This window comes from Narcine bancroftii, chromosome 1, assembly GCF_036971445.1.
Source record: "Narcine bancroftii isolate sNarBan1 chromosome 1, sNarBan1.hap1, whole genome shotgun sequence".
Taxonomy (NCBI): domain Eukaryota; kingdom Metazoa; phylum Chordata; class Chondrichthyes; order Torpediniformes; family Narcinidae; genus Narcine; species Narcine bancroftii.
This window is the reverse complement of record NC_091469.1, coordinates 224,064,681-224,090,559: the sequence shown is the minus strand read 5'-3', so window position 1 is coordinate 224,090,559 and position 25,879 is coordinate 224,064,681. Positions and strand designations below refer to the sequence as shown.

The following is a 25,879-nucleotide window of genomic DNA, read 5'->3' as shown; positions in this document are numbered from 1 at the left end:
GCTAAGGCTATCATAATAAATCTTTTTTTGTATTTCATCCAGTTTGAGGCCTAATTCTTTACTTCTTATATTACTTAGAAGAAAGATCTCTGGATTTTTTGGTATGTTGCTTTTTGTGATTTTATTTAATACCTGATTTAGATCTTCCCAAAACTTTTTCACTTTCTCACATGCCCAAATTCCATGTACTGTTGTTCCCATTTCATTCTTACAGCGAAAACATCTATCTGATAATGTTGGATCCTTTTTTATAACTTTTGGGGCGTGATGTATAACGTGTGTAACCAATTATACTGTATCATGCGTAACCTTGTGTTTATTATATTCTTCATAGTTCCAGAGCATAACTTTCCCCATATTTCATTTTTTATCTTTATGTTTAAATCTTTTTCCCATTTTTGTTTGGGTTTACAGCTTATTTCATCATTTTCCTTCTCTTGCAGCTTGATGTACATGTTTGTTATAAATCTTTTTATTATCATTGTTTCTGTAATCACATATTCAAAGCTGCTTCCTTCTGGTAATCTCAGTCTGCTTCCCAATTTATCCTTTAAGTAGGCTTTCAGTTGATGATATGCAAACATTGTACCATGAGTTATTCCATATTTGTACTTCATTTGTTCAAATGTTAATAAATTATTTCCAAAAAAACCATTTTCTATTCTTTTAATTCCTTTTCTCTCCCATTCTCTAAAGGAAAGGTTATCTATTGTAAAAGGGATTAGTTGATTTTGTGTCAATAATAATTTTGGTAGTTGATAATTTGTTTTTTTTCCTTTCTACGTGAATCTTCTTCCATATACTGAGTAAATGATGCAGTACTGGTGAGCTTTTATATTGCACCAGCTTTTCATCCAACTTATAAAGTATATGTTCCAGTATCTTCTCTCCTAGCTCTATCGAGCTCTATCTTAGTCCAATCTGGTTTTTCCCTTGTCTGATAAAAATCTGATAAATACCATAATTATGCTGCTCTATAATAATTTTAAAGTTTGATAACTGCAAACCACCTTGTTTGTACCACTCTGTTAATTTATCTAACACTATCCTCGGGGTCCCCCCTTTCCATAAGAATTTCCTTATTATTCTCTTTAGTTCATTGAAGAATTTCTCTGTTAAGGGAATTCGTAACAATTGAAATAAGTATTGTATCCTTGGGAAGACATTCATTTTAATGCAATTTACCCTCCCTATCAAAGTTAGTGGTAATTCTTTCCAATGTTCTAAGTCTTCCTGTAATTTCTTCATTAATGGCTGATAATTTAATTTGTACAGGTGGCTTAAATTATTATCTAATCTAATACTTAGGCATCGGATTGCTTGTGTTTGCCATTTAAATGGTGATTCTTTTTAAATTTTGTATAATGCACATTATTCATTGGCATTGCTTCACTTTTATTTGTGTTGATCTTGTACCCTGATATTTCTCCATATTCCTTCAATTTATTATGCAGTTCTTTTATTGATATTTCTGGTTCTGTTAAGTATACTATGATGTCATCTGCAAATAAACTGGTTTTATACTCCTTCTGCTTTATTTTTATCCCTTTTATTTTATTTTCTGCTCTTATCAGTTCTGCCAATGGTTCTATTGCTAATAGTAGCAGAGTGAAGAGGGCATGGCTTGGTTGGTGGAGGTCCTTGGTGACAGAGGCTGCTTTCTTAAGACACCACCTCTCGTACATGTCCTCTATAGAGTGAGCTCTGGTGCCAGTGATGTTGTTGGCCAATTTAACAACCCTTTGGAGCCTTTTATTGTCCCCAGCATTGGCACCTCTGTACCAGACAGTGATGCAACCAGCTGGAATGCTCTCCACAGTACAGCTGTAGTCATTTTTGAGAGTCTTCAGTGAAATACCAAATATAATTATTAGGTTCTTCCCTTCCTAAATAAAAGAATGACTTTATCAGATTTTCAATCCAAATACACAAACCTGAATTTATAAAGATCAGCAGTAAATACAGAAAGAAAACTTAATGAATGAAATTCCATGCTAATGACCGTGCACTTATGCACCGTAATTCTTATTGCAGCTGACCAGGTACTTTGCAAAAAAAAACACAAAAACCATTATGATAGTATACACAAAAGTACTGGAGAAACTCGGCCGGTCCCACAGCATCCACAGGAGGTAAACCCTGATGAAGGGCTCTGGCCGAAATGTTGATTATGTTGGACAGAGCCGAAATGATCACCTGGTCTGTGTCCAGTCTCTCTGATGAACCCAAAAGTGCTAGTCTTCAGGTTTTGTATCTTCTGCCCTAACGTAGCAGTGAGAAGAGGTTGTGACCAGAGTGATGTGAGTCCTTTTTGATGGTGGCTGCCTATGTGGGGTGGCACTTCACATACGGTATTCAATGGACAGGAGGTCAGAGCTTGTGAAGAATTTTGTTGTGATACAATGTATGTTAATCATTCTCTTCCATCTTTAACTTCTCAGATTGGAGAACTTCAAAATCACTATTTACTTCGACACAAGATTCATCCCAGAAGATCCCGAAGGAATGCTGACCATATTACAAAACGATTATCAGAAGATGAACGGGTATAATGGTTTTCTTAAAATATTAAAATGGGACATAACAGATTCTTTGTTTTCATAGTTGCATGGAAATATAGATGACCAATACGGAGTTCACAAACAATCTTGTATGATTTAGTAACATCAAATTTTAATTATATGATCTAGTCTTATATTTACCTTTTGAAAAATTCATAATGTTAATTTTTTTTTCCACTTGGGTGGGAATCTTCTGGGGTTGATTAACCATTCATATATAACATATCTGATTCTGTGTCCAATGAAATTAAAGTCAGTTATTTCTAACCAGAAAAAAAATGTCCTAAAGGAAGTGCATTTGTATAGATAAATAGTCAGTAAAAGATCAAGTTGAGTCATGTGGTTAAGTCAGCCCCACCCCACTTCTCAACATTGAGTCTTATTTAAAAATGTTATGAGCCCAGAGGACCCCAAAACCCAGCAGCAATAGAAATTCACCAAGACAGATGGTTACTTAAACAACAGTTACTTTTAATTTTCTTTAAACATGAAAGCAGGATCAAACTTTAACTTGTTAATATTAACTTAACCCTCTTCTAATTCTAAGTGCACGTGTATGTAATCTGTATATGTTCAAGAAAGTTCTTTGACTTACAGTCCAATCTCACTCTCACTCCTCCAAGTTCACCAGTATCAGGCTATTCTTATACTGTGTGCAGAATTTAACAGCAGGCTCTAGTGCTTAAAGGTAAATGGTTACTGCTCTGCAAGATTCTAGTTGTTTTTGGAGAGAAATTTGTTGCTCTTTGGACACACACAAACTTATTGCCTCCAATCAGTCACTTCAGTGTCATGCCGAAGAAACTTGACCCATCATGGGTTTTCCAAAGGATAATCTCTTCTTCCAGGTCACCACTGAGTTCCTCTTGTTTCCCTTATTTCAGGTGAAACACTCTAGTCAGCCATTTCCTCTTGTATAGACTACAAGAGTTTTCAACAGGCTGAACTCACAACTCACAACCTGTCTTCAAAATGGGGATTTAACAACCCTCAAAAAGCAACTGCAGAATTCAGTTCTCTCTCTCTTTCTCTCTCTCTGTCTCTCTCTCTCTGTCTCTCTCTCTCTCTGTCTCTCTCTCTCTCTCTCTCTCTCTCTAAACCTGTTTGTTTTCCCCCCTCTCTCTCTGCTTGTAAAAACCAGAACTTCTTGCAGGGCTAACCCAATCCTTGAAAGATCTTATCAGCACTTTGAGCCTGGAGTGTTTATTTGCACCTACTTTTTAAAATTTCATCCAAAATAGTTTTATTGTCTTTGCAAAGGCAGTGCTCAATATCTCACTTTCACCAAAGCTCTTGTATTTTAAATGAGATCTCTTTTGTGGTGTTTCTGTTTGTAAATTGACCTACATCCTAAACCCCCCACAATCTATCTCTTTTAAAAAACATATATATAATATAACCTGTCACATAAGAAACATGGATGCGTTATAGGTTGTTAACACAAAGAGAAATTCTTTGATGCTGTAGCCAAATCAATTAGATTAAAAAAAAATGCCTCATGAAGTGGCCATGTCTGAGAAATTGGTCACCCTTAACTTCCTATGGATTCTGTGTGACCTACTGATTTTTTTCCAGCACACTTGTATATTGCACACTTCTTTTAATTTATGAAGCTTAACAATAAAATCAGAGGTAAAACTGAAGGAGGCAATTTAAAAAAAACAAAGTATCTTGAGAGGTTTTTAATTAATTGTTGGTGGGGCTTTGAATCCCTGATTCATATAGGTTTAAACATTGAAATCAAATGCTGTTTATTTCAATGTAGAAGAAATCATGAAGAGTAGCATCCACACCAAGTTATGGCAGTGGACGGAATCATTTCTGTGGAAGTTCACCGCACGTGTTTCTGCCATCAGCATATGAATAACAATGAAGGAGGACATTTAAAACAAAAGAGAATTGCCAAGGTTCACTTATCGATCAGTGTTTGTGAATAATAAAGCAAATAACGTTATCATCCAGTGACACCCGTCTTCTCTTTCTGTGTGCGACTTAACTATAGGTATCTTGGGCAGAACAGCAGTATGAAAAGCAAAGAAGTAAGCGCTCTCCACCAAGGGATTGTGCAGACTGCAGCGCAGAGAAATTGTTCAGAGATCCCATGTGGAATCAGCAATGGTATCTTGTAAGTGCTTTAATTAGTATTAATAATATATGTAAGATAAATAACTGCCTTCAGTTTAGCTTGGAGACTCAACCCTTTATTTGGCTCCACGAGAGACCAGAGACATCATGTATGGTTTTTGTCTATTTAAAAGATTGAATAGCAGCTCAATTCCAATGAATGTTTGTTGGGTTGACATGCTCAACAGTGGATGATAATCATTTGTAAGAAACTGTTCTTGAATTTAAAGTTTCTGGTCTTCAGGATTCTGTGCCTTCTACTCTAAGGTAGCAATAAGAAGAGGCTGTGACCAGGGTGATGGGGGTCCTCTATGATATTGGCTGCCTTCTTGAGGTAGTACTGCAGATAGATATTGTCACATTTGTGGCCTGAAATGTGAAGTTAATAAAACATTAAACACAAGTTTATCAGGTAAACTTCTTAGTGTCTTTTTATTCTCCGGTTTCCTTTGTTCTCCTGCTTGTGTTCTTATCTCCCTCTCATACCACGTGACTTCCGGTACATCTCATACATATTCATTATCATGACATCCCTCCTTTAATCAGAAATAAACTTTACCTTCACTTATCACTATCCCTCGGAAACATACAAACATCGTAACTAATGGTAATACTATAACTCAACTACATAAAATTTACTTCCTACAGCACTCATACATGCACTTTATGATATAAGATTAAATACTGTCCCAAAGTTCTTATTAAAACTATGGCACAAAGTCTTCGTATCGTTTGGGCACTTTCCAGTTTCGTTTCGGCCTGCCTGCGATATTGTCGTCGCTTCTCGGTTGTTCACTCTCGGTGTCGGAAATACTGCTCACCACGGCTTCGGGTGTTTCTGGCGCTCTAGTCACTTCATCAGGAGTGCTGGTAACTGCCTCTGGAACATCATCAGGTCTCTCAGTTTCAGCATCTCGTATTGGCCTTTCAACCTCTTCGTTCGATGTATCTCTGGACTGGTACCTTTTTACACTTGATACATTTCTCTTATACAGGACTCCAGTCGGAGACTTGACTGTCACCATACTGCCACTTCTGGATACAACAGTATAGGGTTGATGGTAATAAGGTGTGTCTAGCTTACCGCCAGTTTCATGCCTCACTAGAACATTATCTCCTGACATGATGTCTGAGTACTTGGCTCCACGTTTTGAATCTGTGTACAGCTTTGCTGCACCTTTCTTTTCAGCATCGTGGTCCCTCATCTCCTGGTCGTCTCAGATTTTCTTTATTTCTGGCATTTTTGTGCGGATTTTTCTCCCAAAAAATGCTTCTGCAGGACTTTTTCCAGTGGTTGCATGAGGCGTTGCTCGATAGACAGCCACATAAGATAGCAATGCTTCTCGCCAATTTTGTCCTTCTGCGTGTGCAATCCTCAATCGTTTTTCAATGGACTGATTTCTCCATTGGCTTGCGGCCATTTCAGAGTTACTTTATGATGGTGGATACCTGCGGTCCTCATGTATTCTGCAAATGTCTCTGAAATGAACTGTGGACCATTGTCAGAGTATAATGTAACAGGTAATCCATATCTTGCGAATATCTCTGCTAATGCTTGTATTGTTTTTTCAGTGGTTGTGGACTTCAACACCACGTACTCATTGTATCTGCTGTAGTAATCTATCACTACCATAATTGATTCACCCGTCGGTAAAGGTCCAAGAAAATCAACAGCTACGTCGATCCATGGTCCTGTTGGAAGTTGCGTACTCCGGATCGGTTCTGGCGGATTACTCCTACTTGTGATTTGACATCCGTGACAAGTTTTAACAAATTTCTCGGCGTCTTTATCACAACTTGGCCACCATACCTTGGTCCTGAGGTTTTTCTTGGTACCAACAATACCTAGGTGTCCTTCATGCGCTAAGGATACGATCTTCGGTCTCAATCTTTGCGGAATCACCAATCTGCGACCTCTTAATACACACTGTCCGATGCAACAAAGTTCGTCTCTAATGGGAATGTAAGCCTTGTGAGTACACTTGTCCCATTGTCCACTCTGTATGCATTCTCTTACTTCCATGAGTTCTGGATCACGTTCGGATTCTCTCTCGACTTCCTTCGTAGTCACAGCTTTCGGTGTCGCCTGAATAGCTATGAAGCGTACAAAGCTCTCTGTTTCTGTTCCCAATTCTGACTTGGATTGTGGACCTCCATCCTTCACAAATCTGGACAGCGGATCAGCAATGTTTGCTTTCCCTGCAATGTGGATTACTTTATATTTGTAGGGTTGTAGTCTGAGAACCCATCTCTCTATTCTGGCACATGGTTTGGATCTAGGTACATAGATCACCTCTAATGGCTTATGATCTGTGATGAGTTCAAATTCAATGCCGTATAAATATGCATGGAACCTCTCACAGGCCCATACAAGTCCTAGTGCTTCTTTCTCTGTCTGAGAGTATCTTCTTTCCACATCTGATAACGATCTGCTGGCATAGGCAATGATTCTTGGTCCTCCATCATGCATCTGGACCAACACGGCTCCTAAACCAACCGGGCTGGCATCCACTATGACTTTGGTTGATGCCGCCGGATCGTAATATCCAAGAGTTTTTGCATCTGTCAGGCTTTGCTTCAGCGCTGTGAACGCTTTCTTCTGCTCAGATCCAAAATGAAAAGGTACACCTTTCCTGTTTAGTTTCCTTAGTGGTTCTGCCATTGTAGCGAGATTAGGAATGAACTTTGCACAAAAATTGACTAATCCCAGGAAACTCCTCACCTCTGTTGCGTTCTGAGGTGCACGTGCCTCTGCAATAGCTTTCACCTTGGCCTCTGCAGGGTTTAGTCCTTCTCGTGTAAGTCTGTGTCCCATGAAGTCCATTTCTGACACACCGAACTGGCACTTGTTTCCATTCACGGTAAGGCCTGCCTCCTGTAGTCTAGATAGTACACGCCTCAACCGTTTGTCATGCTCTTCCTTCGTTGGTGCATGGACTATGATGTCGTCAGAAATGTTGGCAACTCCAGGAATGCCTTGAATCACTCGATGGATTTCATACTGGTAGATCTCCGAAGCTGCATTAATTCCAAATGATAGTCTCTTGTAACGATACAATCCACAGTGAGTCACAAATGTAGTTACATCTCGGGAACCTGGATCCAGCTCTAATTGATGATAGCCCCATTTCAGATCAATTTTTGAGAATATCTTACTGGTAGTTAGTTCTTGAAGTATTTCTTCCACTGTTGGTCTAGGGTGTCGTTCTTTAATTATAGCTTCATTGGCCATTCTCATGTCAACACATAGTCTTATGTCACCCTTTGGTTTGGGACAATCACTACGGGACTGACTCATTGTGTCGAATGTTCCACAGGTTCAATAATGTCTTGTTCGATCAATTCTTTAATTTTGGCTTCGACTTTCCCACGAAGTCCAAACGGAGTTCGGCGCATTGGTTGTGCCTTGGGTTTGACCGTTTCATCTACCGCTAGCTTCAATTGTCGACCTTTCAGCTTTCCTACTCCTTGGAAGACTGCGGGGAATTCTTGCTTCATATCCTCGTATGACTGAATTGAATTGACACAAGCTCCAATATGAAGTATTGCCAGGTCTTGCGCTGTGCTTCTACTCAGCAATGGTTCTCCCCTCTCTTCTATGACCATAAACTCTGCTTCGGTGTACTTATCTCCAGCTTCAACAGTTGCAGTAAAACATCCAATGGTCTGCAATGGCTTTGTTGCTGTGTATGGATACAGTTTCTTGGAACACTTCTTTGAGGTACAGATGATCTTTTTCCTTTTCAACTTCTCCCATAAATGTCGATCAATCACATTACTGTCACTGCCTGAGTCTACAATGACCTGAACTGTCACTCTACCAATGATCACTGGGACCTTCTCATGACGTACTTCATTCAACGTAAATTGGTAACAACTCTGTTCCTCCTGGGTATCATCATCGTCACCGTCTATCTGGCGAATGGTATCTTTCTTTCCAGGATTCTTTCCTTTCCCCCAGGCTTTGCCTTTGGAAGTTGTACTCTTCCTCTTCTGGTCTGCATTGGACTTGCTTTTGCACTTCTTTGCAAAGCGGTCCTTACCTCTACATTTTCTGCAAACTTTGCCTTTGGCCGGGCAATATGGGTCTTTTCCAAAGTGACCTCGGTTTCCACATCGATAACACTCCACGTCCTGTGTCGACGTATATCTTGGCTGATTATGGCGATGTGAGAGCCTCTTAATTTGCTGGCTTGAGTTGTCTTTCAGGGTCATGGTATGAAATTGCCCTTCAACAGCCTCTAATCCAGCAGCAATGGTTAAAGCATCGGTGAGTTCCAACTCACTCCCTCTTTCCAGTAGACGTCTTCTGAGTTTATCTGATCTGCAGTGCTGTACGACTTGATCCAATAATTGGTTGTCCAAATCAGCTGGCATGTAATTGCATCCAACAGCTAGCTGGCGTAGTCTCGTCATGTACTGAGCAATTGTCTGGCCATCTTCTTGTCTCGTTCTCCGAAACAAATGGCGTTGAAATGTAGCATTCGGTGTCACTATATAGTGTGCATTTAATGCATCTACCGCTTTCTGGTACTCATCCTTTCTTCCAGTATTCAAAAGTGTCTTAAACGTTTCCCAAACTGCGGGTCCTGCGGTGAAAAGAAGTAACGCCCTTCTCTGCGCTTTTTGTTCAACTGTACCGGTATCTAGAAATAGGCCACGACTGTCGGCGTAGGATTCAAATTCTTCCTGCCATGCCTTCCACTTCACACTTACAGTACTTGCATCACCCGTTAGGTCAAAATGAGCAATTCTACTATGTGTTAGAAAGTCACTGTCTGCCCCAGCCATGAGGAAATATTCCAGCCCCAAAAGTACTGAGACACAGAGAAAATTCTTATCACCTTGAAGTTGTCTGTAAACCTCTGTAATCTCGTTTAGTCTTTAATTTTCTTCAAGCTTCTTTCATCCTCGTCGCCAATGTCACACTTGTGGCCCGAAATGTGAAGTTAATAAAACATTAAACACAAGTTTATCAGGTAAACTTCTTAGTGTCTTTTTATTCTCCGGTTTCCTTTGTTCTCCTGCTTGTGTTCTTATCTCCCTCTCATACCACGTGACTTCCGGTACATCTCATACATATTCATTATCATGACAGATATGATTTATAGATTTTACCCAACAATGACTAGCAGTTGCACTGATTTCAGTCAAATGTATTAAATATCACCAATAATATGCTGTGGCTATTTGACAATAAATACAGAATTGTTTTATTCAGAAAGAAAGAAATCTATAATAGACGAATGTGAAATTGTAAAGTAAATGATGCAACATCTAAGAGTCATCCCTATAACAGCAGAGCAGAGGTGGATGAGTCAATGTAATTTCTGTTGATCAAGGTACATTTTTGTAACCGATGAATCAACAATCTCCAACAGCCACCCACAACTTTCAATTATTTAGCTCCAAATTAATTATTTTCAGCTCAAATCTGTTAACTTCAAAAATAACTTGCCTTTGAGAGATGCAACTTGTTATAAAAGTTGAAAAAAAACCCACAACATATCATTTTACATATCCGTCTCTCTAAAGCAAGATACAAGAACTTCATCATCCCTCCCAAAACTGGACCTTCATGTTATCCCAGTGTGGAAAAAAGGAATAACTGGCAAAGGAATTGTCCTTACTGTGCTTGATGATGGATTGGAATGGAACCACACAGACATCCAAGCAAATTATGTGAGTAAAACTAAAAGGTATATTTTTACATTTACTTTCTTTCATGGTTAATGATCTCTTTCCCAAGAACAATGCAGAGATTCGGTGACACTTTATAAATATTTAAAAATTTAAAATTTAGACATAAAGCATGGTAGTAGGTCATTTTAGCTCACGAGTCCACGCCATCTAATTTACATCCAATTAACCTATACCCCCACAGTACGTTTCGAATGGTGGGAGGAAACCGGAGCCCCTGGTGAAAACTCATGCAGACACGAGAAGAACATGCAGACAGCGTGGGATTCGAACCAAAGTCCCGATCATTGGCCCTGTAAAGGCGTGGCGCTAACCGCTACGGCAACCACGCCGCCCCAAGTAACCTCAGATTTGGGGAAAAACAGATGGCCGTGGTTCACAAATCCCATACCACAGTTTCCAAAATGTCTCCTATTTCTCTCTTGAGACTCTCACAGTTGATTAAATTCCTACTATTATGGAAGGTAAATCCTTGATTTTGGAACTCAGTACTGAATCACATTTTTACATGTATGCACACGCTGAATTTAATGAGTTGTTCGTCATTATCCTTAAATATCATTACACGAGTGAATTCGCAGGGAAGTCGGCAGACTAGGTCTGAGAATTTGCATGGATTTACATAATAATAAACTAGAATGTAATTCTTAAGGCGTTCTCTGTGTGGATAATACAAATGAAAGGGTTGCAAATCAGGCTCATTCTGCTCCTACCTTGCAATTGTTTTAACACAAACCCACTTCAACCAGATGATAAGCACCTATCAACATTACTTGTTTGTGAAGGTAGAGGATGAGTTTCTAATGGCTGAAACACTAAAGATGGGTGGTGCATGAAATGTCTATGACTGGATGATGGACCACCGTGTCCGAGTGTGTCTATATTACGTCCAGAGGAAGGGTTCAGTATGAAATGGACACTAAGCATGAGAAAGGGGAAAGAAAAAGAGAGCCAATGAATACAAAAATGCAGAGCCAAGATTACATGATAGAAATTGATCATCAGCTAATAGGCCACCATGGAAACTGAGCTCATCACCATTTGAACTGCAAGAAGAGAGCATACATTTTTTAAATTTATTTTTAAAAAATTTAGACATACAGCACAGTAACAGGCCATTTTGGCCCATGAGTCCATGTCACCCAATTACACCCAATGAACCTTCACCCCGGTACATTTCAAATGGTGGGAGGAAATCGAAGCCCCCAGGGAAAACCCACGCAGGCATGGGCGGGGGGGGGGGGAAACGTACAAACTCCTTACAGACAGTGTGGGACTCGAGCATTGGTCCATACGCTGGTGCTGTAAAGGCGTTGCGTTAACAGCTACACAACCATGCTGCCCCACTAGCAGCCATTACTAATAACTAATAGACCATCACCAATGCACTGTGTAGATGCTATAAAACTACGAGTTTGGCTGTGGCAGACCAGAGCTGTACAATTGCTGTTAGATATCTTGAGTCACACATCATAAATAAAAAGACAAAAAGAAATACTGCATATTTGTTTTGATCTTTCAGTTTATAAAAGCTTGTTCAATGGCCAACTCTTCAAAAGGTATTGCCATATTTCCCCTCCACATTCATTATGGTTTATCTTTTATGAGGTAAATGGTCATAAATATGTCACCCTCTTTCGCTCCCCAACACCCCTCCCCTCCCTTCTGAGCTTGCTCTCCTTTGCAGTGTCTGCTGCTCTTTCTTGGCTGGATCACATGATAGTTTGGAAAGGCACATGGTAACCTCATGGAGTAAAGGCAACAATTAAGTCCTGCGTAGTTTTGGGTGGCTTGATTTCAAAGTACAATTTTAAGGATAAAGAGAAATATATATTTGGGCTTGAAATCTATAACTAGAACTCCATTAATTGCATGTTTTATTTCCTTTGAATTTTAAGAAAATTCCTTTTTAATACATCTTATTTATTTTTGTGTGTTAAAAATTCTAAAACCATAATGAACAAATTAGCATGTATTAATAATACAATACAACCCTGAAATTGTTGGGTCTGGGCCTATGTCAGACGGTCATTTTTTAAAAACAGCCCAGTAGCAACAGCAAATCTCTTGTAACAGTGTTTAAACAACAACAAACAACAAGGGAAAGATTTTTAAGCATTAAAATAATGTTTAATTCTCACAAAAAAAAAATGCTGGCTTCTGCCGATCACTGACACCTCCCCACCAAGGCCCTGCTCCTGCCTGGGAACCCGGCATCCCCGCTCCTGCCCAGGAGCAAGACATGCCTGCTCCTCTCCTTGATGAAGCCGAGACAAGGGATTCTTCCAACCACTTATGGCTGGGAGACAGCGGCACACAGTTTGAGAGAAAAAGTTAATAGGGGAAGGTAAAGAAGAAATAGAAAAAAGAAAGGGGAAGGAGTTACCTGAAACGAGAACAATTGTTGTTCTAATTTCATGTCGGGTGAATTTTCTTTTCAACCTGTGAGGTCAGTTGGTTTCTAAAAATATTTCAGATAAATGAGATTTTTGGAGAATCTGATTTCAGATAATCAGAGTTCTGTAAATAGATAAGTATATTGTTAAATGATCTTGATGCTTGATATTTGTCTCAAACATTTTAATTGTACAGATAAAATTGAGGCAATGACAATTGTAAAATTATTGCATTGTTCTTTCCACTTACTTTGCACCCCTTTAGAAATCCATTGTGATAGAAATTATCTGCTTTACAGTTCACTGTAATAACAAGGATATTAACCACTTCTAACCTCCATTAAAAATACTCCCGCATATACATATATGTCATGTTGAAGGAAGAGTCCACATGCTGCTGTGCTGAGTGGTTAGTGTCCAGGTGAAGGGCCAGGTTTCCCATTCAGCAAAACAGCTCAAAATGTATCAGGGGTCTCGGTTAATTGGGTGTAATTGGGCAGCATGGGGCAAAATGGCCTGTAACGGTCATATGTCTACATTTTTTTAAATTAAAAAAAAAGCTCAGGGTCTTGCCAAACCAAAATGACAGGTGATGCTGGCAGAAAGGCTTTAATACCCAGTAAAGCTGTATTCCCAGGGCTCACTGGCAATGACGTACTTTGGCATTTACAAATTTTGGTTTGGCGAGACCCTGAGCTTTTTTTTTAAATTAAATAAAATTTAGACATATGACCGTTACAGGCCATTTTGCCCCATGCTGCCCAATTACACCCAATTAACCGAGACCCTTGATACATATTGAGCTGTTTTGCTGAATGGGAAACCTGGCCCTTCACCTGGACACGAACCACTCAGCACAGCAGCATGTGGACTCTTCCTTCAACATAACATATATGTATATGCGGGAGTATTTTTAATGGAGGTTAGAAGTGGTTAATACCCTTGTTTACAGTCAACTGTAAAATAAATAACATAAAATTATGAGCATATTAATATAAACACAAAAATGCTCGCACACCAAGCCAACGTAAATTTACTGAATTAAACCAAACAGAAAGGAAATGAGCCAATATTTACTGTTCTGTGGTCTGCCTCATGGTTCCACTGATTTCAGTGAGTTGCTTTACATAAATTAGGATGACAATGTTCTATTGTATATCTTACTTGTATTTTTGGACACTGGAGGGTGTGAAGCTGAGACACTTGAAGCAGGAGACTAAGCCTCTAACCTGGTGTAGCAGCTGAACTAGTTATATAGGTGCTCCAGTTAATTTTGTAATGATTGATAGTCGGGTAGAGCTGGTAATGCTACTGACTATTATAGGGAGGTGATTAAAATTGTCTGGCACTAGTATGACATGAAACCTATTTGTGGCCACAAGCAGCAAGATCTGTGAGTTATTTAATTAGCCTAATCCTGAACATTGTGCAGGTTTTGCTACACGTGGCCCAAATTACTTTTATCTGAACAGAGCAAATGAAAATACAATTTATGATTTGTACTGACAATAACTACAAAAGCAGTGCGAGTATAAGACAGCTTTATTAAACGAATATGTACTCTAAGAGGTCTTGTCTCTCTGCAAGACAAACCTGGAAGGCTAGACTGTAGCTCTGGACTGCTTTATATACAAGGTCACCGGGGTGACCCCTGGTGACCTAGTGGTGTAATTACATATCACCACATTATTATCAGCAATTATTATGGAGAAAAAGAATGGAAGTTAATTGGAGCCAGACTTCTTTAGATCATCTCTATGCCCATGCCTAGATATTTCTCCCTGCTGGGAGAGGTCATGTTCAATGTGTCGTGAGCAGAGGGATGTTTTGTTCTAGGCATGGAAACCAGTGCAATATTTTACTTTGCAATGATGCCCAATAGACACCAGGCTGTGAATGGACTGGAAACCTCTTCAGAGAGAAAGGTCAAGAGATTAATAAAGACTGAGATCACAATAAACTTCTCAAGGTAGTGGGTGAAGTTGCAAATGGCAGATTTTGCGATTGGATGTATGTCGAAGGGAATCACTGCAAGTTTTCAACTTTAAAGGCACTTACCTGCTCCTAATTTCCATGGCCTGAAAGAAAAATTATGAATTTTGTGAGAGGCTCAACAAAGGAATGTTATGTGATTTGTTTACCTGAAGAAATCTCACCCATCCCACACAAAGATTTTGCTCAGACCGTGGAATTTCTAGGCTCTGAACTTAAAATACACCAGAGAAATAAACCAAAATCCCAAAGTTGAAAGATAAGTTGTGATATTTGAATACTAATGAATTTCTTTTTCTTTTTTTTAATTTCTATAGGATCCAGAAGCAAGCTATGATTTTAATGATAATGATCCGGATCCCTTTCCTCGATATGACCCAACTAATGAAAATAAGTAAGTTTCCCAATATTAAAAAAATGTATAATTGAACAAAACCTCCCACATGCCAAGGTATAGATGTAGTTTTGAAGTAAGATTAATTTGTAAAATATGGCCAGTAGTTTTCTTCATGACCAAGCTTTACTGGAAGTTGTACCTAAATTTCCTACAATTCTGAGAAACTTCCTGTGGATTTGCTTTTACTTTTAGATCAAAAGGACAGTAGAACATTTCTGTTAAAAATAACTCAAGAAAAAAAATTGCCTAAGTACAAAATGAGATCTTTATCTCATCTTAATATTCTCAATTAGTTTATTTTTTTTAGTAGAAGATGATTTAGGTCAATCTGTTGTACTTTATTGTACATGCCCAAAGCTAAACCCTACCACATGTGTCGAGAGTCAGAAATATCTTTATATTATACTTCGTACTACTCTGCATGTGTCCATGGTCTAATTTTTAACTGTGTGAGAGCAGAATTACACCCAAATGATTCAGGACTCACTTGAACAGTTTCTTGTGGCTACCCATAGCCAATGAACTTCACTGCAGTGTTTGGTACCAATACACAAACGTGCTGGAGAAAATCAACCGGTCAGGTGGTATCTGTAGGAATTGAAAGGCAGTTTCAGACCTGAGCCCTTTGTCAGGAATCTAGAAAAACAGAAAGGGGTGTGGGGAAGAGGTGAAGAGAGGAGGGGGAAAGGGAATCAAGGGGGAAACACAGGCTAGCAAGTTGTTACATCTCAGAGAGCAGCAATAGAAAATTTCCAAGACAGTGTTATATTTAAAATATCATTTTTATAATTAATTACTAATAATATAACAACTTATCTAAACTTAACCTCCAACTATGCACGAATATACATGTGTATGTGTATGTGGGGCATACCCCAAACCATTACAGTTTAGGCTCAATTCTGGATGGTCAGTTCAAAGTTCAGTCTCAGAAATCCAGTGTTCACATGCTGTAATGTGAATAAAAGCTCTCATGACTGGAGGGAAAACAACAAGTGCTTTTATTAGCTTATAACTATAGGTAGGGTCTCACAGTAGTCTTCAGAAGGGTTCTGGGTTTAGGCGGGAAACCAGGGTTATATGTGGGGAGATGGGGGTGGAGCCAGGAGGCGGGGCCAGCTATCAACACAACACACTACCTGTGAATCCCAGTTCACTGCATTCACCCCTTCCTGCAGTATTTAGGGTCTGTGAATGAAGACAGAGAACATGGATTCAGAAACAAGTAGTAAAAAAGTATACAGTTATTTACAAATTTACAGATTAAGCGGTCCGGGGGTCTGGAGATCCTGGTGGAGCACCTTAGCACAAGGGGGCCTTGGATTCCTTGGGTCTCCTGGTCCCCTTGTGAGGAAGAGGGGTGGGCTGGGTCTCTGGCTCAACAGTGGAGGGGAATGCTCTTTCCTCCTGAACCGAATCCCCTGAGGCCCTGACTGGGGGTGGAGAGAATGAGCTCCGTGGCTCACAGGGCACTTCAGGCAACGGACCCACTGTTACAGTGGGTGCCAAGTCCCTGATGGAGATGGTGTCCTCCCTGCTATCTGGGTACTCCACAAAGGCGTACGTGGAATTGGCATGGAGCAGTTTCACCCTTTCCACTAGGGGTCGGTCTTGCTTCTCTCACGTGCTTCCTGAGAAGGACTGGACCAGGAGTGGTAAGCCAGATTTGGAGTGTAGTTCCCAATGCCGACCTTCTTTTGAAATTGAATAGGAGCTCATGAATCGTAGCGTTGGTCGCCAAACATAGTAGTGGCTGGATAGAGTGGAGCACCATAGCGTGTCTCTGGAAGGCTTCCTGACATCAGGGCCAGTTTGACAGCCTTCCAGACTGTGGCGTTCTCCTCTTCAACATGCCCATTCTCCCGGGGGTTGTAGCTAGTAGTCCTGCTGGACGTGATGCCCCTCACTAGCAGGTACTGATGTAGCTCATCATTCATTAAGGATGAGTCCTGGTTGCTATGAATATAGCTGGGATAACCGAACAGGGCGAAATTTGAATCTAGGGCCTTTATGACTGATGATGTGAATGTGTCTGGACATGGGATAGTGAACAGGAAGCGGGAGTACTCATCAATGATAGAGAGGAAGAAAGTGTTCGCGTTCGTGGAGGGGAGAGGTCCCTTAAAATCGACACTGAGCCATTTGAAGGTCCTGGAATACTTGATCAGGTTCGCCTTTATGGAGCGGTAGAAGTGCTGCTTGCACTCCGCGCAGACCTGGCAAGACCTGGTCATTTCCCTGACGTCTTCCATGGAATAGGGAAGATTGCGCGCCTTGATAAAATAAGCCATGCAGGTAACCCCTGGATGGCAGAGCTCATTATGCAGAGACCACAGTTGGCCAGTGTGTGCAGAGGCACAGCTTCCTCTGGTTAAGGCATCTGGAGGGTCATTAAGGGCTCCTGGCCGATAGGCAATGTCATAATTGTAGATGGGGAGCTCGATTCTCCACCTGGCAATCTTATCATCCTTGATTTTTCCCCTTTTGACATTATTAAACATGAATGTGACTGAACGCTGTTCAGTGAGGAGTGTAAATCTCCTACCAGCCAGGTAGTGTCTCCAGTGCACTACGGCTTCTACAATGGCTTGAGCCTCCTTTTCCGGAGCTCATGTCCTTGCAATGTCCAAGAAAAAAATGCAACCTGCCTGGCCGCTTGGTTGAGCCTAGCGGCCAGGGCTATGTCTGAAGTGTCGCTTTCCATTTGGAAAGATACATTCTTGTCCACCGTGTGCATGGCAGCTTTCGTAATGTGGTTCTGGAGATAGTTAAAAGCTGTTTGAGCTTCAGCAAAGAGGGGAAATTTAGTGGCTTTTAAGAGAGGGTGAACCTTATCAGTATATTGAGGGATCCACTAGACTTAATATGAGAAAAACCCCAGGCATCTCCTCAAACCCTTCGTGGTCCTGGGAATGGGAAGCTCTAAGGGGGGCACATCCTGTTGGGATCGGAGCCAATGATGTCATTCTCCACCACGTAGCCAAGGATAGCCAGACATTTAGTCCTGAACACACACTTGTCAGAGTTATAAGTGAGGTACAGGGTTTTCACCGTGTGGAGAAAACTCTGGAGATTGGCATTATGGTCTTCTAAGGTGTGGCCACAGATGGTGACATTATCGAGGTAGGGGAAGGTAGCCTTCAACCCGTACTCATCCACTATTTTGTCCATCTTCCTCTAAAAGATAGAAACTCCATTAGTGATTCTGAAAGGGACCCTCTGGAATTGATAGAGATGACTGTTAGTCTCAAATGCTGTATATGGATGGTCCTCGGAACGGATTGGCAGCTGGTGATAAGCAGCTTTCAGGTAAATGGTTGAATAAATCTGATACTGCACAATATCATTCACCATGTCTGAAATTCAAGGGAGGGGGTATGCGTGCAGGTGTGTGTACCAATTAATAGTTTGGCTATAGTCAATTACTGGTCTGGACATGGGCTGGTGCCAGGTTCGATGATACCGTCATCGAGCAGACGTTGTGACTCAGACAGGATGAAATCTCGGACTGCTGTGCTGTACCTCCTGCTCTTGGTAGCAATGGGCTTGCAGGCTGAGGACAGATTCGGGAAGAGAGGAGGGGGGTTGATATTCAGTGTGGAGAGGCTGAATGTGGGTTCTGATTTTTAGGGGCCCTCCAATCTGAACCGTTACAGGGGGGAGGGGACCAGAATACTCCAAGGACACGCTTTTAAGGCGGCACAGGAAGTCCAGACCCAACAAGACCAGAGTACACAGTTCATCAAGAATATACAAGCAAAATTTACAGATTCACCCCCCATTCAAATGACAGGCGAGCTGTACAATTGTTGTTGACACGCGTGGAATGCGATTGAAACGCGAGAAATATGCGGTAATTAGAAGGATCCATCTTCAGGTTGTATTCTTGCACAGTCCATGAGTCTATGAAGCTTTTCGTAGAGCCTGTGTCGATTACTCATTTAGTGGAATGTCCATTTACCTTCACAGTCACTATGGAGTTGCTGAGCTGGTGAGGTCTGTCCTGATCTAGAACCATCAAGGCTAGGTCCCCAGAGACTCCATACTCCTCACTTGAGTGGCCCCCACTATCCTGGGTTGCCCTGTGTGGGTAAGATGGCATCAACCTCATGGCACGGCAAGAAGGCTGCCTTCCTTCCTTGTGTGGGTAAGATGGCATCAAAAAGGCTGCCTTCCTTCCTGCGACGATGATAACGCCGAATTTGAATTTGGGTTGCAGCAAGATGGCCACTAAGCCTTTTCATGCTGTTTCCTCACCGCCATCCTCCGTTGGCATGTCATGCAGTAAGTGGGTTGGGTGAATTTGGGCAGACGGCTTTGGGCTGGATTCGTATGTGGGAGCAGTGCAGGCCGCAAACTTCCCTGGGTTTCCCCTCGCGAAGCCAACCTTTGCCCAATGTCCTTTCTTGCGACAGCTGGAACACACTGAGTCTTCTGCAGGGCAGCGAGATAGGGGATGTCGGCTCTTGCCGCAGAAAAAGCACTACTTGGCATGTGAAGCAGCAGCTGTTAGGGCAGTGGTAGTGGGATCAGCTGGTCCTTGGAAGGGCTCACCTGGGTGGGTGAGCTTGTTGGCTTTGAGGTCTTTGTTCTTGAGCTTGGCCTTTCCAGTGATTTGGCCAGCTTGACGTAGCTGGCCAGATCCTTCTTACCTGACTCAAGCAGTCAATGCCCCAGGTACTTCGAGTGGACCCATGCAACTAGAGCATCCCGGATCTGTTCTTCCTCATGAACGCAACCCATAACCGCTTCATACGTGCACTTCTTGGCAACTGTCCACAGATCCAGCAGGTAATCATCGATGGTCTTTCCTGGCTGCTGACAATGGTGCCTCGCTAGGACCTTGTTTTGTGATTTCAGGTACTGAGCCTTCAACGCCTCTATAGCAGCGTCATGTGTAGTGCAGTCCCTGATGACTGCACACCCTTTCGTTCCTACCTTTGAAACGAATGCGGACCTCTTGAGTTCATTGGTGTGGAAGACATCTCTGATCATGCTCAGGTAGGGCTGGAAGCAGTCTAGCCAGTGTGTGAACTCCTCAGCTGCATTGGGTGACAGAGGGTCTATCAGTAGCATTCCAGGCTTGAGTAGTGATTCCATTGTTAGGGAATAAGGTAATAAAATTATAGCGTGAATAAAAGCACTCACAATTGGAGGGAGTACATATGCTTTTATTAGCTTATAACTGAGGGTAGCGTCTCACAGTCATCTTCAGAAGGGTTCTGGGTTTCGGCAGGAAACCAGAGTTATATGTGGACAGGTGGGGGCAGGGCCATCAATCAGCACAACACCTGACCAGTGAATCCCAGTTCACTGAACACACAAGCTTGAAATTGGTGCCAAGCAGTGATCACGAAGTAGGTGGGAGAGACTGGGTGACAGACTGTTGTAAACTCACAAAATCCTTGTCAAGTGCTTCCAAAGTAAATGTCCTTTCAGACGAGTGGTGGCCAAAACTTCCCTTTTTGCATGGGGGATCGAAGCGAGTGGCCTTCACAAAGTGCCCAACCTCTCATGGGTCAGTTGAAATAATCGTTACAATGGTCAGAATCCCAATGCAGTATTTCCTCTGCTTCCAGAATCCTTTCGTGGATCAGCTGAAATGACCGTCACAGTGGTCATGGTGTGGTACACTAATTCTCCTTACAGGGCGAAAACAAATTGTCCATTACCTCACGGGGCCACTTCAACACAGTATTGCTCCAAAGAGCTACTACTCCAAATGCTACTTCCTTAAAATGGCCCCTGATCAAACAATGCACTGTTTTTTTTAATATGTGTCCCTAGAACACATTCTCTTTCTTCAGAGGTAGCAAAATGAGGACATGCTGTCCCAGTCTGCTGTCAGCCACAGTCATCTCCAAACTTGCAGCTTGATTTGTTCGCTGTTAAAGTCACAGACCCACTCAAATGGAAATGTAAATGGGATGTGGGTGGGAGTGTAGAAGAGAAATCTGAGGTGATAGGTCTCTGATCGAAGCAAGTGGATGGGGTGGGGGGCTGGAGGAAAAGAGACAGGGGAAGAGGGAAAGAGAGAGACCAGGAAAGGGGGTTATCAGAGATTGGAAGTCAATATTGATACTGTCTGGCTGGAGATAGATGAGGTGGAATTTAAGGTTTTGTTTCTGCAACTCACTATCACAGCCAAAAGGTTCATACCTCCTTCTCTCTGAACCTGCTGTCTGCAGGATGCAAATAGCCAGGAATATCTGTATTTCCAAATGCTGATAGGACTCTATGGTTGCTTCCTGTTGCAAGACAGTGTGCTCTCAGTGAGTGGTATTTGAACAGTTTTGAACCATTTCCCTGGATGTTAATGAATTTTACATATGTGTCTGATCCATTTATGTCTGACTAGAATACCTACCGCGGCCCAGTGGAGTGGTGGAAAAAATTCCAGGGCTCGCCTGGTTTAGAATGTTGCAGTTTACCCACATCAATTTCCTCCTTTGGGAAATGAAACATTTAGTTCCACTCCAAAACTCTTTGAAATGCAGATAGCCAGAAATTCTCAGTTATATCTATTGCATCCATCATTGGACACTAAACTGAAGACACGCCGAAAAATGTGTCAGACTCTTTTTACTTCACTGGAAAAGGATTATGTTAGCCTTGGCATATTAGGCGAGAGGGTGGTTGGTGGGGGGGAGGGGTGGGGAACTACATGATCTTCACACTTTGGTTTTAGATATCCACCAAAGCAGTTCCCACAGGTCATCTTAGTGCATCTATCCTTGCACAAGAGGTGTGAATACGATTTTGGAGAATGTTTGAAGATTCAGACGACGGTCATTGTATGTTCAGGGAAATGGAAATTTAAATTGCTTAATTATTTACATCTAGCACTCGGCATTGAAAGGTTTTTGATACAAAATTCTCGTCATTCTTTTTCCTGTATGGCTTGAATAGAGAGAAGGTTTTCTTTGTTTCTTGCTTTATTATGTTCTTTCATATAAAGACCTGAAGTTGCAGCTGCCAGTATCGTTTGTGTGCGATGAAGATATTTCTTGGCCTTTTTGTAATTTGGGCTATGATCAACAACCAGAAACGGCAGGGAGCATTGCCTATTCTCTAAATTATGGTCAGCATAAAGAGGTCAAAGGTCTCCCATGGCAATCATATTTACATTTAAAGGAATGATGGAAGTGCCAGTTTAAGTGATGGATCCAGTTTCATCAGTGCCTCTGGTCACCCGCCAATCAGAAAATGTCCTCAATGCCAACTGCAACTTACACTGTACTTTTTCAGCAGAAGTGCTGTTTACGTTGGATCACAAGCAAGAGAAGCATTTTTACATTACTGCGTTGAGCTTTATGTAAATATGGGCACATTACACTTGAGTACATTTTGTACATCATTAGCTATATATAATAGTGACACCAAAATAACAGGCTACAATTTCTCTTCCGGTTTTGACCAATTCTAATCTGCTTAATTTTTATAGACACGGTACCAGATGTGCTGGAGAAATTGCAATGCAAGCCAACAACAAGAAATGTGGAGTAGGCGTGGCATACAATTCAAAAGTTGGAGGTACAATTGAACAGAAATATTTCTGGTTTAAGAATATGTGTGATCCAGAAATAGTGGAGATACAGATTTTCTGTATTCTTTGTCTTTGTGTGAAATGTAGAAGGCTGGGCTGATCCACATTTCTTATGAAGCTCTGTTCTAAAATCCACTTGGAGTCCATTGTCAGAGATCATGTTTGGTGCGATTCCCCTATACTAATCCAAGCAATCAACTCTCAGATCCAGCCCAGCAAGGGATGGGAGACCCAACTGAATGCAATGGGAATTCTAGGTCCATGGACTCCTTCCCCGGCTGGTCTTCGGTGTTTATACTTAAACCTTTCTGTTCTTTGCTTATTCCTTGAAGGGCTCAGGCTTGCAACATCGGGAATATATCTTTACCTCCTATGGACTCTGCGAGTCCAGCAAGGTTTCTCCAACATTTCTGTGTGTTTTTACTACAATCACAGTCTGCAGACTTTCGTGTTTACTCTGGACTAGAAGGCAAAGTGAATGTCCTGAAATCATTTTGTTTTAGTTTTCAGTTTTTACTAAGTGTTCATTTATGTTTGACACATTTCCTTTGAATTTAAAAAAAAATACACAGTGGGTGGTGATTGTATGGAAAGGTCTGCCAGAGGATATGGTTGAGGCAGGGTCTATTACAATGTTAAAGAAAAACTATTTGGATAAATGGTTAAGATAGGGTTGGAGGGATATGGGTCAACTGCAGGCAGGTGGGACAAGAGTGGGTGGAAAATTTTGGTTGGCTAAAGGGTCTGTTTCCATGGTCAATTTAAATAGAGTAATTCATTTTTATTTGCATTAACTTTTATGGTTTTTTTAAAATATCCCTGAATATCAAGGTGATGCATTATCATTAACTCCAGTCACTAGAAGTTACCTGACTGATAGGCTTTTATTACCATAAGCAGAAGGCACATCTCATGTTGCTGACTTGGGTCCCAAACTTGTTCTGGGGAAGGGGTTATGGTGTTGCTGCCTTTATAAAGGGGAATCGGGGAGGGGGGGGGAGGAGTCACAGGTACAATCAGCAAAGGGTGGGTTAACCGTACATGTACAAACAGCATTAACAGTGGTTCCACCGCATTCCCCCACTCTTTTAAAAAAGAAGTCTGGAGGGATGAAGTGGATTCCATGTCTACCACAGATTCAGTTTGTCTGGTGGTCTTGTCTGCTGTTGTGAGCACCAGCTGTAGCTCAGCTGTTGACTCCTGGACTTTCTGGTCATTGTCGGTGGGTGGCGTATCTGGTAACTTAACTGAGAAAGCTGGGTTGGGCTCTGGGATAGGGTGACATGGTATGTGGTGGATGATCGTTGGGGGGGGCAGATCTACTGGTTAGTTGCTGGAGTGCCGGGGTCTCCCGTGTGCACCAGGTCTGGGACGGACACAGTGTCCTTGCGCCCATCCAGGTACACCATATAGACGTATTGGGGGTTGGTGTGGAGGAGGCGGACCCTCTCAACCAATGGGTCAGAATTATGGCTTCTCACATGCTTCTGGAGGAGGACTGGCCCTGGGAACGTCAATCAGGATGGCAGCGTGGTCCCCGATGCAGACTTCCTGGGGAAGGGAAACAACCTTTCATGTGGGGTGGTATTGGAGGCAGTAGACAGAAGGGATCTGATTGTGAGGAGCACTTCAGGGAGGACCTCTTGGCAGTGGGAGACAGGCAGGCCTTTTGACCTCAGGGCGAGGAGGACGGCCTTCCAGATGGTGGCGTCCTCACTTTCTACCAGGCCGTTCCCTTGGGGGTTGTAGCTGGTGGTCCTGCTTATGGCAAAACCTCTGGCCAGCAGATATTGGTGTAACTCATCGCTCATGAAGGGGGACCCCTGGTTGCTATGAATATAGCATGAGTATCTGAACAGGGTGAAGAGGTTGCACAAGGCTTTAATGACAGTGGTAGCAGTCATGTCCAGGCACAGAATAGCTAATAGGAAATATGAGTACTCATCAATGATGTTGAGGAAGTACACACTGTGGTTCCAGGATGGCAGTGGCTCCTTGAAATCCATACTCAGGCACCGGATCTCAGGGCCCTGGAGGGTGCAGGAGAAAAATGCTATGGGTCTGCCTGCCTGGTTAAATGTGGAGGCCAGGTCAAAGTTGGGTGCATCGCTCTCCATCTGGAATGGGTTGGATTTGTCCACTGAGTGCATTGCGGCTTTGGCAATATTGCCTTTGATGTAGCTGAAGGCTTCACAGGCCTCTGCCCACAAGGGAAAGGAGGTGGCTTTTATGAGGGTTTGGGCCTAGTCCACATAGTTAGGGACCCACTGGGCATAATAGGAGAAAAATTCCAGGCATTTTTTCAGGGCCTTGAGGCTATGGGGAAGTGAGTCCATGCAGTCAGGATCGGGGCCAATGACTCCATTCTCCACGACACAGCTGAGTATAGCCAGGCGTGATGTGCGGAATACACATTTATCCTTGTTGTAGGTGAGATTAAGGGTTTTGGCTGTCTGGAGGAATTTCTGGAGGTTGCCATCATGGTCTCACAGATTGTGGTCACAGATAGTGACATTGTCAAGGTAGGGGATTATGCCAGTAGCCCGTGCTCATCCACCATTTGGTCCATCTCCCTCTGGAAGATGGAAACTCCATTGGTGATCCTCAGTAAATGGTAGAGGCGGCCATCCGCCTCGAATGCGGTGTACTAGCCTTTGGGCGGAAAGGGAATTGGTTGTATGCCAACTTTTAGTCAATGGTGAAAATACCCTATATTTGATTTACCATGTTGGCTATGTGAGGAAGGGGGTACGCGTCCGATTTCGTTAATCTGTTAATGGTCTGACTGTAGTCGATAACCCTGTCAGTGTTTTTTCCCCACCCTTAACCACCACAACCTGAGCTCTTCAGTGGCTGGTACTGGGTTTGATGATCCACTCAGTCAGAAGCCATCTGAGCTCTGATTTAATAAAGGCCCTGTCCCAGAGTCATACTGCCTGCTCTTGGTGGCGACAGGCTTATATTTGGGGGTGAGGTTAGTAAACAGAGGTGGGGGGGATCTGGAGGGTGGAAAGCCCACAGGTTGAGTCCGGTGTGCGTTTCGCGGGTTACTGGTTGGACACATTCGGAGGAAAGGGCGGGTAGACTGTGAGAGGGGTGGATGGGGCCTGTCATGGTGATTCTCTTAAGGTGGCATTGAAAGTCCAACCCCAGTAGTTTGGGG

The 25,879-nt window shown here is 42.2% G+C and overlaps 1 protein-coding gene across 6 annotated transcripts in view; it reads left to right on the top strand.

Annotated features, from left to right (window-relative positions):
- pcsk1 (proprotein convertase subtilisin/kexin type 1) overlaps positions 1-25,879 on the top strand; it is a 220,175-nt gene that overhangs the window by 155,618 nt on the left and 38,678 nt on the right. For all 6 annotated transcript variants that reach the window (XM_069892155.1, XM_069892147.1, XM_069892163.1 and 3 more), the window contains 5 exons: positions 2,442-2,546; positions 4,564-4,686; positions 10,221-10,367; positions 15,091-15,167; positions 22,615-22,703. In XM_069892155.1, the coding sequence (XP_069748256.1) occupies positions 2,442-2,546; positions 4,564-4,686; positions 10,221-10,367; positions 15,091-15,167; positions 22,615-22,703 (541 nt within the window). The remainder of the gene's footprint in view (positions 1-2,441; positions 2,547-4,563; positions 4,687-10,220; positions 10,368-15,090; positions 15,168-22,614; positions 22,704-25,879) is intronic.